This window comes from Chiloscyllium plagiosum, unplaced genomic scaffold, assembly GCF_037043375.1.
Source record: "Chiloscyllium plagiosum isolate Xiang-an unplaced genomic scaffold, Cpla_swu_hap1 HiC_scaffold_6, whole genome shotgun sequence".
NCBI lineage: Eukaryota > Metazoa > Chordata > Chondrichthyes > Orectolobiformes > Hemiscylliidae > Chiloscyllium > Chiloscyllium plagiosum.
This window is the reverse complement of record NW_028270144.1, coordinates 13,432,155-13,450,992: the sequence shown is the minus strand read 5'-3', so window position 1 is coordinate 13,450,992 and position 18,838 is coordinate 13,432,155. Positions and strand designations below refer to the sequence as shown.

General features: G+C 41.1%; 1 protein-coding gene across 2 annotated transcripts in view; it reads right to left on the bottom strand.

Moving 5' to 3' along the window:
- Window positions 1–15,153, bottom strand: part of LOC122551111 (uncharacterized protein C3orf85-like) — a 30,913-nt gene extending 15,760 nt beyond the window's left edge. Inside the window, exons 1-2 of one of the 2 annotated variants that reach the window (XM_087987783.1) lie at window positions 15,052–15,153; window positions 14,750–14,799 (exon numbers count right to left, since the gene is read on the bottom strand). In XM_087987783.1, the coding sequence (XP_087843909.1) occupies window positions 14,750–14,798 (49 nt within the window). In that variant the 5' untranslated portion in view covers window position 14,799; window positions 15,052–15,153. Of the gene's footprint in view, window positions 1–14,749; window positions 14,800–14,887; window positions 15,023–15,051 lie in introns of those variants that run through there. The other variant, XM_087987784.1, reaches the window with a different exon arrangement.
- Between the last annotated feature and the right edge of the window lie 3,685 nt (window positions 15,154–18,838).

The following is an 18,838-nucleotide window of genomic DNA, read 5'->3' as shown; positions in this document are numbered from 1 at the left end:
CGCATATACCACAGTGTTACAACCGATCTCCCAAAGCTAATTGTGTCTGAATTTAGTGCCACAAATGCTCTTTCCTTAACTAGTTTCCCTGACATCAGTTAATTCATCTTCATTGAAAGCACTTTTCTGTGCATTAGATGTTTGAGAGTAGCAGTCCTAATCCATTACTCAAACATATAACTTAAATTAATAGTTTAGTGTAGTACCGAGGGATTGCTGTATTTTCAGGTACAGTCTTTCACGTGAGATTCAAACTTAATTGATGATATCTTCACTTGGAAGTTTGAACATCAGGAATAGGTCATTTCCATATGAGCAATTGGAGACATAGCATTCTGTTTCCAACATGTGACAGTTATCACATATAAATACATTTTTGCAGCGTCATTGGCTGAATTTTGTTGGACACCCACTGGTGCAAAAGCTAGTCGGTCGAATAATAAAATAGGGTGCAGTACCACTGACATTGCCCAGTCAACCTCCTTCCTCTGGTGGGAGGGTAGATGATGAGTGGACTGTCTGAAACTAATGCCAACTGCAGCTCCCACTGTAGTAGAGAGTTCTCCCAGTTAATGTTCATTTCTTGACCAATGCCACCAAGAGCAGATTAACCAGCAATTTCTCTGGTTGTTGTTTGTTGGATCTGACTGCAACATCTTCCTTAAAAAACAGTGGTTTTAATCACTGAATGCTGCACTTGATCAGGTGGGAATGGTGAGTGGTAGCATTAAATTGAAGAAGGTAACTTAGCAGTATGAAATCTCTATTTATGCTCAGCCTTTATCAACATTCAAGGCAATCAATACTCCCAATCAAGATAAGTGTCCATTTTAAATGTAAATGCCATGACTTGTTGACATGACCAGCACAACACTATGTTCACTGGAAATCAGGGGGACATTCCCAGCATAGCAAATCTCCCTTCCAAAGCTCAGTGGGAGGGAGAACAACCACAAAATGCAAATTGATCTTTTAGACATTGTGCACCTGGAGAATCGAGCTATCTTTAAATGCTTCAAAGACCTTTTGGGCACCTCCTGCTGTGATTACTTCTCTCCTTTCCCACATTTACATCATCTCTGCAAGCAGTCCCTTCCCACACACACTCCCTCCACCAAATACCGTAGCGCGAGGTTAACTCTGTTCAGTCCTAGCACCATTCACTTCACACCTGCTGACTCTACATCATTCCTGCCAAATTCAGGCAGGAAATAACTATGTTTTAGTCTTTCATAGGATGTGGATGTTGTTGGCTAGGCCAACATTTATTGTCCGTCCCTAACTGGCCAGACAGAAGTTCAGAGTCAACCACGTTGCTATGGATCTGAAGTCACATGTAATCCAGACCAGGTAAGGATGATAGACTTCCTTCCATAAGGGGCATGAGGATATCAGATGAGTCTTTTTCCTGACAGTCATCATTCGACACTTAATCCAAGATTTTTTTTAATGAATTCAAATTCTACCATTTTTCATGGCAGGATTGTAACCCAGGTCCCCAGAGCATACACTGGGACTCTGGATGAATAGTCGAACAATTATAGCACTGGACCATCAACTCCCCCTAATGTACAATATTAACTTCTGGGGAGAAAGTGAGGTCTGCAGATGCTGGAGATCAGAGCCGGAGATGTGTTGCTGGAAAAGTGCAGCAGGTCAGGCAGCATCCAGGGAACAGGAGAATCGACATTTCGGGCATAAGTCCTTCCTGAAGAAGGGCTTATGCCCGAAACGTCGATTCTCCTGTCCCCTGGATGCTGCCTGACCTGCTGCGCTTTTCCAGCAACACATCTCCGGCAATATTAACTTCTGGCCTGATTGCTCGAACAAAAATGTTGTTGCATTCTCTTTCTCCAGGCGTGGTGTCATTTGAGCCACCCAAGTCATCCCTGCTAAGTTAGAATTTAAAACTAGCTCAGCAGTTGTGAAAGAGCTTTTAGACTTGCGGAAGGTGCCATCCAAAGAACAGGGATTTTTAAAAAGTTGCTGTGATTTTGTTATGGTTTGCTATGATTGATATTTACTGTCAAATTCTAAACACATTTAAAAGGTGATAATGTCCTTTCTTCTTGAACTGTTGAGAAACAAAGCACTGGAAGCTATTCAGCAGCAACACAAATTCCTGGTTACATCACACCTGGGAGTACTGAAAGCAGTTCAGTGCACCACATTTTTGGGAGGATAACATTAGCCCTGGAGGGAGTGTAGCCGTGATTTACAAGAATGATATCTAATGTCATCGGTTTAAATTGCAAAAGGAGATTAGAGAAACATTTCCTGAAATTTAGAAGGGCAATTTGCTCAATGATTTCAAGATATTAAAGGAGAACAGAAAGGGTAGATTGAGATAAACTACTATTGCTGGTTGCACAATTGAGGACTGGTGTTGTATTGAAAAATTGGAACGAATTCTTTCAGGATTGAAATGAGTAATCATTACATTCTGTAATGATAGTTGTATAATAAGGGCATTCGATTTTCAGTTGCCATCATTTGATTTTAATACTTAGCACCTTCAGGAAGTAGAAGGAAAAGTACTGACTTAAAATGGTCACAGCAATCAGCTAACCACAAGTTAGCTCAGCTTCATATGAGATAGACAAAGCCAAAATGAATGTTTTCAAAAGGCTTTGAAATTGAGAACCGTATTCCCTGTTTGATTTCTACCTCTATGGACTTTTAAAATATTTTTGAGGTAATGTGGTCAAATTGTCCAGCTCAGAAAACAATTGACCCAGATATGGGAATACATGAATGAACTGCACTTCAAGCAGCAGATTTAGCTCAGCAGCAGAGAAACATACAGATTTGTGGGTGGAGCTGGAGAAGGCAGACCCTTCCACTCCTTGCTTTCTCTTGATGCTAGTGATAAAACAAATCGGAAAAAAAAATCCATTCACCAAGAAGTTAAAGATATAGCATCATGTTATTGTTATGGTTGCATTCAATTTGATTGCCTGTTTAAGGGAAAGAAAAACTTTAAGTGAATCATACGTTCTCACAGGATTCAACGTTGAAGTCAGACTTAAGATATTTTGGACATTTTGCACAGAAAAAACAATATACAGTCCATATACTGTACTATACCTGTGCAATGCTGTGCGTTATTAGCTGAAATAATTTTCAAAATGAACTAGGTTTCCAAATGATAAAGAACTAGCATTTTAATTGAAGAGAAAACATTGCAATTTGCAGAATAGGTTTTAAAATGGGCATTTCTGGTAACTCAGTGGGCAGTCTCTCTGCCATAGAGTCATACAGCACGGAAACAGACCCTTTGATCCAACTAGTCCACGCTGACCAAGTTCCCATACTAAACTAGTCCCACCTGCCTGCATTTGGCCCATATCCCTCCAAACCTTTCCTATTCATGTGCTTATCCAAATATCTGTTAAATGTTGTAACCGTACCCGCATTCACAACTTCCTTTGGAAGTTCATTCCTCACACGACCCACTCTCTGTGTAAAAAAAGTTGCTCCTCATGTCCCTTTTAAAACTTTCTCCTCTCACCATAAAAATATGTCTTCTAGCTTTGAACACCCCCACCTTAGGGAAAAGACTCTTGCTATTCACCTTATCTACGCCCTTCATGATTTTATAAACCTCTATAAGGTCACTCACTCAACCTTCTATGCTCCAGTGAAAAAAGTTCCAGCCTATTTTTATAACTCAAACCCTCCATTCCCAGCAACATCCTGGTACATCTTTTCTGATCTCTCTCCAATTTAATAACATCCTTCCTATAGCAGAGCGCCCAACAAATAGGATAATATCAACAAATAATATTAGAGCTCCAATTTAAAATTAAAAACCATTAAAAGCCATTCAAAATGAGAAGGAAAAGCTAAATGTGAAGGAAGTTGCATTTTTTGAAGACTGGATCATGTTAAGCTGCCTTTGTCTTTCTCTTCCTGGGATGTTCTTTTCTGTTTCATGCCTCACAGTCACTAGAAACCCAGGAGTGGGAAATTGAGGATGCTCTAAGTTTCCTCAATGGGAGTTACTGCTCCCCCCATCCCTCCTCCAGCTCCTGGTATGTGAGGGTGGAGAACCCTCAGGCTGGGCCCTGAAAACACGAAGTTGTGACTACAGCACTGCCCACAGTGCCCAGTTGTCACCTCTGGCGCCATCTGTTCCACTCCTAATCTCAGCCATTTATACATTCCATCTTGTTCCTGGATAGGAATCTCTTCCCTGCTCTATCTCGCCACTGAGTAGTCAGAATACCCTCTTCTCACCTTGATCCTCATTCACTTTCCTCCCCAGCTTCAGTGCAAATGGATGATGCCAGAAATGGTCTGAATACATCAGTGTGGTGACACCCCTTTTTCCCTCCGCCAGAATTGTGTCTTGGAGGTAGTTGGTACACTGATCTATGACAATGATATACAACCTCAACATCAACACTGCACACAAATGACGTTCAAATGATGATAGGTGATGCATGTCAGAAAAATAAGATGAAAATAAAGCAATGCTAAAATGGGACAACTCAAAGCGAGGATTGTATCGACAGTATTTGTTGTTGCTGAGGATTAATTAAACAACCGGGGTCTCATGTTAAAACCTCGCCTCTCAATGATCCTCAAAGGACTTTAAACTGCATTTTTTATCTGCTTTTTCTTGTCCTCTTTCATTGTTAAACTTTATTCTTTGTATTTGTGTGTTTGCTGTCCCATATAGCTGAGCTCTGAAAGGAATTCAAGTCTTTGTTGTGGTCAACCTAGGAGGTTAACAAGAGGGGAGTTGATATTACCTCTCCAAATTTTACAGATAATAGACAGTTAGAACTTTCTTCTACAACTGCAAATGAGGCTAGATGATATTGGAAATATTAAATCAGAGATTGATCATTCTTTACTGTCCAAAAATAGAAGGAATGTGAGACAAAGTGGATGTGGGAAATTAGGTGGCAGATCAGACATACTTTCATTGAATGATGGAACAGTCACAACAGTCCAATAGCCCAGTTTCTACTCGGAGATCGGTATGATCTGAGCTACTGCAATCTGTGGAAAGAAAGTGCACCCACAACACAGCGAGGTAACAGTATTTTGGCTCATCTCTGAAGAAGCTTAGTAAATTTGCGGATAAACACTAAGGTCGTTTCATTTGTGGATAGTGCCGGAGGATTTTGTAGGTTACAGAGGAACACAGATAAGCTGCAGAGTTGCACTGAGAGGTGGCAAGTGGAGTTTAATGTGGAAAAGTGTGAGGTGATTCACTTTGGAAGGAGTAACAGGAATGCAGAGCACTGGGCAAATGGTAAACTTCTTAGTATGTAGATGGGCAGAGAGATTTCGGTGTCCATGTACATACATCCCTCAAAATCGCCACCCAGGTAGATAGAGCTGTTAGGAAGGCATACAGTGTGTTAGCTTTTATTAGTAGGGGGTTTGAGTTTCAGAGCTATGAGGTCCTGTTGCAGCTGTACAAAACTCTGGTGCGGCCGCACTTTGAGCATTGCATACAGTTCTGGACACTACATTATAGGAAGGATGTGGAGGCTTTGGAAAGGATTCAGAGGAGATTTACAAGGATGTTGCCCAGTATGGAGGGACGGTCTTACAAAGAAAGGTTGAGGGACGTGTGGCTGTTTTCATTACAGAGAAGAAGGTTGAGAGGTAACTTAATTGAGACATATAAAAGATAATTAGAGGGATGGAAAGGGTGGACAGTGTGAGCCTTTTTCTGAGGATGGTGATGGATAGCATGAGGGGGCATAGCTTCAAATTGAGGGGTGATGGATATTAGATTAGATTAGATTACTTACAGTGTGGAAACAGGCCCTTCAGCCCAACAAGTCCACACTGACCCGCTGAAGCGCAACCAACCCAGACCCATTCCCCTACATTTACCTCTTCACCTAACACTACAGGCAATTTAGCATGGCCAACTCACCTAACCTGCACATTTTTGGACTGTGGGAGGAAACCGGAGCACCCAGAGAAAACCCACGCAAACTCAGGGAGAATGTGCAAACTCCACACAGACAGTTACCTGAGGCAGGAATTGAACCCGGATCTCTGGCGCTGTGAGGCAGCAGTGCTAACCACTGTGCCACCGTGCCACCCACAAATATAGGACAGATATCAGAGGTGAAAGTGAGGACTGCAGATGCTGGGGATCAGAGCTTAAAAATATGTTGCTGGAAAACGCAGCAGGTCAGGCAGCATCAAAGAAGAAGGAGAATCGACGTTTCGGGCATAAGCCCTTCTTCAGGAATGAGGAAGGTGTGCCAAGCAGGCTATGATAAAAGGTAGGGAGGAGGGACTTGGGGGAGGGGTGTTGGGAATGCAATAGGTGGAAGGAGGTTAAGGTGAGGGTGATAGGCCGGAGAGGGGGTGGGGGCGGAGAGGTCGGGAAGAAGATTGCAGGTCAAGAAGGCGGTGCTAAGTCCGAGGGTTGGGACTGAGAAAAGGTGGGGGGAGGGGAAATGAGGAAGCTGGAGAAATCTGCATTCATTCCTTGTGGCTGGAGGGTTCCTAGGCGGAAGATGAGTCGCTCTTCCTCCAGGCGTCGTGTTGCCATAGTCTGGCGATGGAGGAGGCCAAGGACCTGCATGTCCTTGGCGGAGTGGGAGGGGGAATTAAAGTGTTCAGCCACGGGGCGGTTGGGTTGGTTGGTGCGGGTGTCCCAGAGGTGTTCTCTGAAACAGTGATTGCGCATTCCACAAAAAGTAGCAAATGCAATCAAAATTTCTCCACAACTCCCCCCAGAACTTAATGATACAATAGACCATCAAATCTCATCAAACTTCACAAGAGATTATAATTCTTCACTTCTGCTAATCTAGCCTTGAAACTCCCCTCAAATGTCATTCCATCATGACTGCCACGTTCCTGTCCATTTGTCTCCTATCCTGTTTCTATGCTTCCCTGGATTCTGGAAATTACACTTGAGCACTCAAGGATACAACCCAAAACTCTTCACTGACAGCTAGCTTCACTGACACAGAACTGCCCCTGTGATCCACCACACCTGAATTTCGTTCAGTTACATCAAGCAAATACTTATGAACTTTTCAACCCCCCCTGGCTCAGCTGCTCTGATGCATTATTGCTTTCAGATTTCTTCTGAGCCCATCACAGCTTCTCAAACACAATGACTATTCCTCTTTCTAAGCTTCCCAGGCTTCGTCTGAGACCTGATTCCAACATCTAGCTGCTTACTGATTCCTTGAATTTTCCCCTGGGTTCCCCGAGCAAAGAGCAATCCAACTGTTCTTGAGTCCTCAATGAGTCCTTTACCTGGAATCTATCCAATATGGCTGCTTTGCTGCCTTAGAACTAATTTCGCCACCCCAGACATTGAGTGTTCTCTCTATCTCCTAGCCAGATCCTCATGCACAGCATGTAAGTTTTCACCTCCTTTTCAGTAAACCTGAATTGTCTTGAGTGGTCTATCAAAAGCATTGTAAGATGCCTGACGCCTACTGCTGGCCAGATGTGAATTCTGCCATCGCGCACCTCTTGGAAATGAACATACCCCAAGGCTCACATTCTCATAAAACGCTGGAAATAAATTCCACCAACCTCAGGTTGGATGATTTACTGATACATTTTGAGAGCTGGACATTTGTCCTCAAAGGTGGCCTTACTGTGCCCGATTTATTCCACAATTTAGGAACAAGGTGGTCAAAGATTTACCCAATGTTCAGTGGGACTGACAATATAATTCCCTCCAACAGAAATCTTTCTTACCTGCAGATAAGCGAAAGTATGCTTTAGGATGTAGCTGCCATAAAGTTGCTAATAGTCATACCAGGATTGCTCTCTCATACAGTCATAGAGTTATAGAGATGTACAGCATGGAAACAGGCCCTTCGGTCCAACCTGACCATGCCGACCAGATATCCCAACCCAATCTAGTCTCACCTTGCCAGCACCCAGCCCATATCCCTCCAAACCCTTCCTATTCATATACCCATCCAGATGCCTCTTAAATGTTGCAATTGTACTAGCCTCCACCACATCCTCTGGCAGCTCATTCCATACATGTACCACTCTCTCCATGAAAAAGTTGCCCCTTAGGTCTCTTTTATATCTTTCCCCTCTCACCCTAAACCTATGCCCTCTAGTTCTGGACTCCCCGACCCCAGGGAAAAGACTTCATCTATTTATCCTATCATGCCCCTCATAATTTTGTAAACCTCTATAAGGTCACCCATCAGCCTCTGACCCTCCAGGGAAAACAGTCCCAGCCGGTTCAGCCTCTCCCTATAGCTCAAATCCTCCAACCATGACAGCATCCTTGTAAATCGTTTCTGAACCCTTTCAAGTTTCACAACATCTTTCTGATAGAAAGGAGACCAGAATTGTACACAATATTCCAAAAGTGGCCTAACCAATGTCCTGTCCAGCCACAACATGACCTCCCAACTCCTGTACTCAATACTCTGACCAATAAAAGAAAGCATACCAAACATCTTCTTCACTATCCTATCTACCTGCGACTCCACTTTCAAGGAGCTATGAACGTGCACTCTAAGGTCTCTTTATTCAGCGACACTCCCTAGGACCTTACCATTAAGTGTATAAGTCCTGCTAAGATTTGCTTTCCCAAAATGCAGCACCTCGCATTTATCTGAATTAAACTCCATCTGCCACTTCTCAGCCCATTGGCCCATCTGGTCAAGATCCTGTTGTAATCTGAAGGAACCCTCTTCGCTGTCCACTCATGAGAGACATTAATGACTGGAGATGGCTTAAGCTGAGGGTCACCACACCTCAGGACATATTTACAAAGCTAACATGGAGTTTGCAGCCTAATAAAAGCCTGGATCAAAATGAGCCACCTCTACTAATTCAGCAGATGATGTCCTGATGTACTGCATTAATATTCCCTGTGACATTCTGGAAACTTGAAAAAAGCACCTCTATTTACATTCTTATTGGAAATACACTGTCATCGGAATTTGCAACAGGGTCAGGACTTGACAAAACTACCCATTAATTGCATATCAGATCCATGAATTTTACAGGTAAGATTTTAAACATTAAAATTAAATCTGTATCAATAAGATCTAATTGACAAAGAGAAAACAAGGCAGTCCAGTCACCATTCCGTGTGATTCCGTGATGAAAGATTTGGCTTTTCAATTAAAAAAGATGTGAAGCTTCATTTGTTTTGGAAGGATTTTTTTGGACGAACGTGAATGTATTAGAGGGGACACTTTAATTTTAACTGCAAAGTTATTCCTCCCTTATATTAGAATTCATAGTACAATTTAACATAGCAAACAATCTTTCCGAATTATTGACCAAAAGTATTCATGTTATCTAGCACTTCTTATGAACAATACACAGAATAGATATGACTAATTTAAATGTAATATCCAAAGCTGCATGACTTGGCTGTAGGCAATTAGCATAATCTAAACAATTTACAGAAGATTGGTTTCTCAACAGGATGTATGACCTACTGGGCTGGCAGCTGTTAAAAGTACATTAAATAACAATATTGTTCATGCTTGCATCAAACTTCATCCAATTTTGATTCCTTTTGCAGGAAACATTTATTTACAAATTAGCAATGTAGATGCAGCAACAAAAAGGATCAATAATTTTAAGTATTTGCTTCAAAATTAGATCACTGCACAAACATACTTGGAATTTTGATTTCCAGAAATGGTCAGCAATAATGACATCTCAGTTAGCTCAGGTTGTCTCTTGGCTATATAAAAATAAATTGAAATTAGCATGAAGGCGTATTTGGATGTTTTTACTACTTAATTAACTCTATGCAGATCTGATCAGAGCTATAGGGTTATAGAGATGTACAGCACTGAAATAGGCTCTTCAGTCCAACTCGTCCATGCCGACCAGATATTCTAAATTAATCTAGTCCCATTTGCCAGAATTTGGTCCATATCCCTCTTACCCCTTCCTTTCAAGGACTTATCCAGATGCCTTTTTCATGTTGTAATTGTACCAGCCTCCACCACTTCCTCTGGCAGTTCATTCCCGACATGCACCAATCTCTGCGTGAAAAAGTTGCCTCTTAGGTCCCTTTTAAACTTTTCCCCTCTCATCTTAAACTATGTCGTCTAGTTTTGGACCCCCCCCCCCTACCCCAGGGAAATGACCTTGTCTATTTATCCTATCCATGCCCCTCATGATTTTATAAACCTCTATAAGATCATTCCTCAGCCTCCGACTGGGTAAAAAAGACCCAGCCTATGCAGCCTCTCCCTAAAGTTCAAACCCTCCAAACCTGGCAACATCCTTGTAAATCTTTTCTGAACCTTCTGAAGTTTCACAACATCTTTCCAGCACGGAGGCCAGAATTGAATGCGATGCTCCAAACGTGGCCTAACCAATGTCTGGAAAGTGAAAAGGTAAGTTGTAAAAGTATCTTTGCTCCTTCGCTACAAGACGCTTTCAGTTCAAAATCATTCATTATAATCAATATGAATTAAAAAGGTGTGTGTTAAAAATATTTTAATAATCAAAGATGTTCAAGGTAAAAGTGTAATAGAGTTTGAAATTTTATTTAACTAATATAGGGATCAGACTGTGCATTGTGTCGAGTTCAAATTTGTTTAAATTAAGTTAAGGCAAGAATTTTGGGGAACAAACACGGTCAAGAATATGAATTCAATGCTTGGATTAATCAACTTGCAACACATAATTTGGGAAAATCCTAAAAATCAGATTTATAAATATTTTGTCATAAAGGTTCAACCATTTGGGCATCAGGTTGGAGACACAGTCTTAAAATATGGTAGATGTTTTTGAACTAAACTGGCAAACAATAATTCAGTAATCGATAGAGCCTGTCTTATTGTTAATCTAGTTCAGATTCCAGAGAGGGAAAATCCAAAGTGCACCAATTAGTTTCACATGAATCATGTAAAAACTGTAAAAATGTGAATACTACTGATATAACAACAAAGAATACTGGAGAAACTCAGCAAGTTTGATAGCCTCTGTGCAAAAAGAACAACATGGATAATGTTTTGAGTATGATATGACTCTTCTTCACGATATTTTGCCAACACGTGGATTATATTACGGACAAAATTGATTGTTACAGGTCTGGTTAGCTACTTTGAGGGAGCTATCTAGCAATCATGTATCCTAGGTATAAAAACTTTCTCTTCAATAAGGTGCAGATGGGATCAACAGACTTTGTAAGCAATCAGAAACTGAATTCTGTAATGGTGATCACCTGAGATTTGTTTTGATAAGTGCGAGCAATGATGTCGTTTTCTGGAACAGGGCCTGTCATGTTTACCATGTGGATTACCATGCTGTAGTAGAAGGATAATAGTTCCAGGGATTTCGGCCCTAGACATAGCTGTGACAAATGTGAACAAAATATGTGAGGACTGTAGGAGACACAGTTCACATCAAAAACGTCTCTGATATACAATAAAAGATGACAGGGAAAACAGGTAACTTGGAGTTTTGAACTCAAATTAAATGTTACTGTACAATAGTAATTGCTCATTACAATAGTAATAGTCCATGAAACATTGCCTGTGGATTCACTACAGATGTACCATGTAATACCACATAGCTACAAACATGCCATGCAACCAAACTGACAGTAGGAACCGGGCTTCAGTAGATTATTGTACGGGGCAACACAACCACGTCTTCCAGGCTCCCCCATGGCCTGAATATTGGTCATATTGAATATCCAACATTTTGCTTGAAACCCACAGAGCAATCTGAGTGGGAAATGTCCACAGAACCCATATCAGTCAGATACAAGTCACTGCTATGATGCAACATGAAGGCCTGAAAGCACATGGGGGAGTTTGGCCATTCCATACCACTCTTAGCTCTTGATCTTAAGCTTAACTTTAGAAGACTTGGCACAGCAGGGTGGCACAGGGACTTGGATTCGATTCCGCCCTCAGGCAAGTGTCTGTGTGGAGTTTGCACATTCTCCCCGTGTCTGTGTAGTTCTCCTCCCATTGCTCTGTTTCCTTCCACAGTCTAAAGATGTGCAGGTTAGGTGGATTGGTCATGGGAAATGCAAGGTTACAGGGATAGGGTAGGGGGTTTGGGTCTGGGTGGGATATTCTTTGGATCAATGGACCAAATGGTCTGCTTCCACATTGTAGGGATTCTATGTTTCTACAACCCAGAGTGACAAACAATAATAATGCTATAAAACATTAAATGGGCATACCAGCAGTAGGAAATCATAATTTGGAAAGTAGTGTATAATCTGAGTCAACATTGGATGAAAATATGCTTTATTATTCATGTAAAACAAATAATTGCTTTAATGCTTTGAGTCGGTGATTCTTCATTAGAACAGGTTTTGGTTTATGATTATGATTATGATGTGTTTGAGGAATTCTATTGGCTATATTAATAATCATAGTAGGTTACTTGTGATGTTTAATAAAACACTTGCAGAAACAGCAGATAATTTAGAATTTGTTGCTTTCATTAAAATAAATTACACCAAAGTGAAGATTTTCTCTTCCAGAATGTGAACACTGTAGGGGACAGTGTAACTTTCTCTTTTTTATTTTTAACATGAAGTATGTGTAAGAATAAATTAAAGTTTATGAATTTTCACAAATTGCGAGAAAAAATTTAATTGTTAAAGTTGTAAAATGAAGAGCTATATTTGAATATTTTTTGATCAATAATTTAGAACGTTAGTTGTCCAGATTCAATTGTACGCTTTGACAAAGGAATTAGAGTGAAATGAATGAGTGAAATGTGCAATACGAGAGTGATGCTTCCTCAAAATGTTATAGAAGACAATTGTGAAATAATTTACTAACAATTGTTTTATTGATTCTTTTGTTGATGCACTATTGTCAGAGCAGGACACTGTCTTTGACAATATAGTAATGAAAAGTGCAGTTATGCAAGTAATGTTAGAAATGCAGTAGACTGGGTAATTTTAAAACATAAGCCAAATATTTAAACAGACTTCTCTGCAGAAATATAAATGAGAATGATGGTCACAAGTGCAAACACCAGAAACTGGAAAATTGCATTAACAATACTATTGTTTATAAAAGATTGACTAACTAAATGTAATAATTGACCGTTGGTCCAGTTTGCGATGTTAAGATATTTTCTAATTGACCTGTTTGGAGACATATTATATACCACTGCTGCAGGTAGGACTTGAACCTAGGTCTCCTGGATCAGAGTTAGCAGTCACAAGACTCCAGGTTATAGTCCAACAGGTTTATTTGAAACCACAAGCTTTTGGAGTGCTTTCAAATAAACCTGCTGGACTATAACCTGATGGTGTGTGACTTCAGACTTTGTGCATCCCAGTCCAATACTGTCAGCTCCACATCTTGGATCAGAGAAAGGGACATTGTCACAGTACAACAACAGCCCTCTACTCCAAAACATTAACCTAATTATGTTTATTTGTAAGCCAAATGGGGCATAGACTGGGATTCATTTGTGCTCTGAGAATTAGGCACCAGCTTAAATTGTGGTTGTTGGATTAGAAGATGCTTGCTTATAATCTGTAATCATGGATATAACATTGATACCAGCCAGAGAAATAAAGAGCAGCATCAACCTTGAACACAACACTCGTAAACAAGGACATGAGTTCCATGTGCAAACTGACAAGGAACTACAATGCTGTTCATCTGCAGCATCAAACAGAGGGAGTTGAATCTGGATGCGGCAAAGGGAATGACTGAGGGGTTACATTCAGTAAAAGGCACTCATCCTGTCGGAGTAACAGTGTCACCACAGACTGTGAATGTCAAACCTGGTAGTCATTGAACTGTGTATCGTAACCTGATAGTCATTGAACTATGTACCATGTTGGAGGATGACCAGTGGGAACAGAGAGTCAACCATTGCCTGTAGCAGTGAAGATGATCGTCACCTTAAACTTTTATAGACTTAGCCCATTTCAGTGTCCCAGTGCAGACATGTGACGGTTTCACATCCAGCAAGCTTATTAAACAGGTCAAGGCTGCCCTGCGTCAGACTGGAGCCCAGTGCAACAAGCTTGAAAGAGACATGGTCATTCAAACCCAGAGGGTTATAGAGCTATACCTTGACAGCTGTCCTTCTTCAGGCTCAGTGTTCATAGAAAAATCCAGACACCTATGGATCATCCAGACCTATTTGTTAATTGCGAAGGTTTCCAAAATTCACAATTTGCCAGAAAATTATACAGATGCCAAACCGAATAATCCAATGGTAACCTGATCAGAATTTGGTCAAACCTTTAGTTTCCAGCTCTTCATAAGTGGAGCATGGCAGACTGATCTAATCACCATTCCACAACAGGATACAGACAATCTTATTTTTGAAGTATTTTAAATATCGAATATATCGCAGTGGAGCATGTATTTCACGTCATCTTAGACAGTTTGCGAATTACGTGTTGTGAGTCTGTATCACAACCTGAAAAGATTAATGTCCTGAAACAAAAAACAGAAATTGCTGGAAAAGCTCAGCAGGTCTGGAGGTATCCATGCAGTGAAATCAGAGTTAACGTTTCGGGTCGAGTGACCCTTCCTCAGAAGAAGGATATTCTATTTTGCAGAATGGGATGTGGTCTTTATATTGCATTTAACTTTTTTGTAAGAAGTGTCATTAATTAAAGTGTACAAAATTGACTCTTTAGTAATTCAGTGTCGTGGATTAGAAGACATAAAACGATACTTTTCAGAAACGTCCTGCTGTTAACATTTCAAATCCTGAGTGACTAAAGAGTGTTCCACGGGGGGGGGGGGGGGGTTGTTGGGACCGGCAGGTAGTTGAGAGGGACAATAATCTTTAACCTTACCATGAATGAGCAGAGCGCCGAGACTCAGTTGGAAGCTCACAAACCACATTCTGTAAGAAAACACAAAACCGATTTCATCAGGGAAGTTTTCCACATGATGACAGAACTGAACAGATACAATTAAGCAAAATCAGAAACCTGCATGAGAAACTCAGCAGCTCCCAAAGCATCAGTGGGGAGAAAGCAGAGTTAACGTTTTGACTCTTCTTATTGTAATCTCCAGCATCCGCAGTTTTTAAGATAAAAATCAAGTGTTTGGCCACTATATTAGTCCTAGAAAAATGAGGAAGCCAACAACTCACGTTTTTTCCCCCCCTGAATGCTCGAACTCAAGTTTCTCATGAACCGAACTGACTCGCACCCGGAGACCCCAAGACTGTTTTTTTACTGACTGGAGAGTTGACAGTGACCCCGCCTCTGCCCATTCACAAGGAACCTCCATTGACGCTGCTCCTACTCCCTGACTGTAGTTCAAAGGTTCCTCAGGAGTCCCAGGCACCTCTGGCACCTGGCAGAGTGGAAATTCCTTACTCTCCTGACAATCCAAATGACTTCAAAACACAGGAGGTGATCTGTACCCGCCCAGAGGAGTTTTTGAAAGGGTGCCTTGGGCGCTTTAGAGAAACTGAATTTAGATAGCACCTTTCCCGAACTGAGAGACACTTTTGAAGCAGGGAAACTTTTGTTGCTGGGAGACACGGCAGTTCGGTTTGCAATCAGTTAATCGCCTCATAGTCTGTCTGTAGGTGATGTTGTTCATGGCACAAAACTGGGCCAGGTCGGAAGAAAGAATACCCGTTGCTGTTCTTCCAATAGCGCAGTTATCCTTTTAGGTTCACCTCACCTTGCAGACTCAGTTTAAGATTCAATCGAAAAATATTGTTACTGGTAAAGCAGCACTTCTCCGGCACTGCAGCGCTGCATTACCCCTGATTTGTGCACCTAATTCACGGCCTATTGAGAAACAAGTGTTATTAGTATTGGGCTCAACACTTCAAACTGAGGTAACTGCGCCAGGAAAGCTGCAAATTGTGTTCATTAAGCACGAGGTTTCACATAAGAACGGCGTTGACACCTTTGCAGAATTTCCCAGTAACCTCATCCCTCTCCCACAGCACATACAATAATTATGGGTTTTAATCACTAAAACTTACTGCACTTAAATAGACTTCATTTTAGTAATTTTTAATTTTGATGCCTTAGTCTAAGGCTCTCTCCTCTCTCACTGATAGCAGGACAAAATTTTCTTTCAGATCATCCCCACCCACCATTTTTAACGTTGTACTACGTCACTGGAGCAAGAACAAACAGGGGTTTCTTTTGTCCAGCTTCACCTATTAGTTACCCTAAGATGACCAATCCGGATTGTGCAGCATATGATGAAGTAGGTTAAAGTTCCAATATTAGGCAGAAGTAGCAACTGAGACACCGTTGTGGCAACGCTACAGCCATCCCTTAACTACAAGGAATTATGCATCCCTCAAAGCTCAGACAATTCAGTGATATTGTGTTATATTTTAAGATTGTTTATTTTGGTTGAGGTAATTGCAGTTTGGAAAGGAAAGCATTTAGCAGTGGACCCTCATTGTTAAATAATCTTAAATTAAAATCTTGATGTAGCATTGCAGACTTGAAAAATAACAAATTATTGGCATTATAGATTTAACATGTATTGTGACCACTCCCTCACCAACTAGTCACGAAGCCTCCAGAATTATACAGCCCACAAGTCAAAAAGTGTGGTGCTTGAAAAGTACAGCAGGTCAGGCAGTATCCGAGGAGCAAGGGAATCGACGTTTCATGCATAAGCCCTTCATCAGGAATGGTCCACAAGCTTGGCAGCTTGGACAATATTGGATATTTGTGCGTACAGGCAACATCTCAATATAACCGAATTCAAGTACAGGAGGCTTATACATACACATCAACACTTTCCCCATTTGGGATGGAGGGATGGAGGATGGGATGGAGGGTGTGACTGGTCCATGGGGCATCTGTGGGAGGTTCACATCATTGGCCAGAGCCTCCAAGGAGCACAGGGGTGCCTGACCAGAAGGTCATCCCAGCCCCAACCTGTCTGCCAAGCTTACTAGTCTTGCCAGGCAGCCTGATGACTTGATGTGGGGTTTCTCCCGTTGCAGGCAAAATACTCACGGAGCAACAGTGAGCAGACAGACAACTGGCATGGTATCCAATTTTATACCTCTAGCCTGCCATCCTGCACTGAGGGGAAATATATAATTCTGATCTATGTATCTGTAAATGATAGGTCATACCTAACAAATTTATTTGAATGTTTTGAGGAGGTCACTATCATAATAAAGTTGTGTAATGTCCATGGCTGTTATCCATCTAGACTTCCATAATGATTTTGATAAGATTTCACAAATTAAATTGTCAACAAAAATGATAAAACACAGAATTGCAGTCAACATTTAGACAATGCCATTTGACCTCATCATTCACAAACTAGGACATACAGCTCTCCATCCCTATTGAGGAGAAAGTGAGGTCTGCAGATGCTGGAGATCAAAGTTGAAACTTTATTGCTGGAACAGCACAGCAGGTCAGGCAGCATCCAGGGAACAGGAGATTCGACGTTTCGGGCACAGGCCCTTCTTCAGGAATCTGTCCCTATACCTCTGTTATTAATAAATACAATGAAAGGTTGAGGTCCAGTAAATCACTAAAGGTGTCAGGATAGGTTGAGAGCATGGTTAATACCCTGGACTTTATCAAGAAGAGGATTGTGTACAAAAGATTTATGAAACGATTCTAGGGATAAGGAACTTCGGTTACTTAGATTGGATAAGTTGGGACATTTTTTTTTGAGAAGATTGAGAGGACTCATAGAGTCATATAACACGGACACAGATCCTTCAGTCCAACTTGTCCATTTAATATATATTAGGATAAAGTGAAGACTGTAGATGCTGAAGAGTCAGAGTTGAAAAGTGTGGCGGTGAAAAAGCATAGCAGGTCAGGCAGCATCTGTAGAGCGGAGAGTCAACATTTTGGGCATAAGCCCTTCATCATAAATCTAATAGGAGTCCCAAACTGAACTAGTTCTATTTGTCTGCATTTGGTCTATATGCCTCTCAACCTTTCCTTTCCATATACCTGTCCAAAGTCTTTTAAGTGTTATAGAGCCATTTGGCATGGAAACAGATTCTTCAATCCAACTCATCCATGTTGACCAGACATCCCAATCTGACCTCGTCCCACTTGCCATGATCTGGCCCACATCCCTCTAAATCCTCCCCTTCATGTATCCATCCAGATGCCTTTTAAATGTTGCAATTGTACCAGCCTCCACCACTTCCTCTGGCAGCTCATTCCATACAGGCACCACCTCTGCATGAAAAAGAATTTAGTCCAGTTATTAGGGGATCTGGAGAGAGTAGATATGGAAAAAAAACATTCCAATTAATAAAAGGATCAGGTACCAATCAGCACAGATTTAGGATAATTAGCAAAAGAAGTAATGAAAACATAAAGAGAAACATTTTCATGCAGCCAATGGTTAGGACCTGCACAGTGTCATTGTGTATTGAAGGCAAATTCATTTGAGCCATTCAAGAGGGAGTTAGAAGAAACAAAGGACTGTCCAGGGATATGGGGAGAAGGTGATGGTGTGACACTAGTTGAATGCTCCTTCCGACCCAGCAAAGACATGGGTTGAATAGTCTCCTTTTGTGCTATGGCCATTCTGTGATTCTTGAAACAAGACAGATTCCTTTAGCAAGACCTGGCCAAATGGAGGTCATAGCTATTACCCTTCCTGTCTGTCTCTTTCTTCTTAATGACTTCCCGATTCATGTTAAAAAAAAGTGTAGATGGACAATGGTAGGTTCGGTGAAGGGGGGAAATTGTAGTACATGGTGAAATACAAGGTGATGCAATTCAGAGTATTTTCTGAATTGAGATATTAGGGAAGAGCAGAGAGATTTAGCAGTTGATTTACCAAAAATACTTAAAGTTAATGAGCAGGTACAAGTTCATAATGACAGAAGTCAGGTGATATTTGGGGAAGGCTGAAAGACTTGTATGACTCTCAAAAAACATCTGATGCAACAAGGATCCTATAAA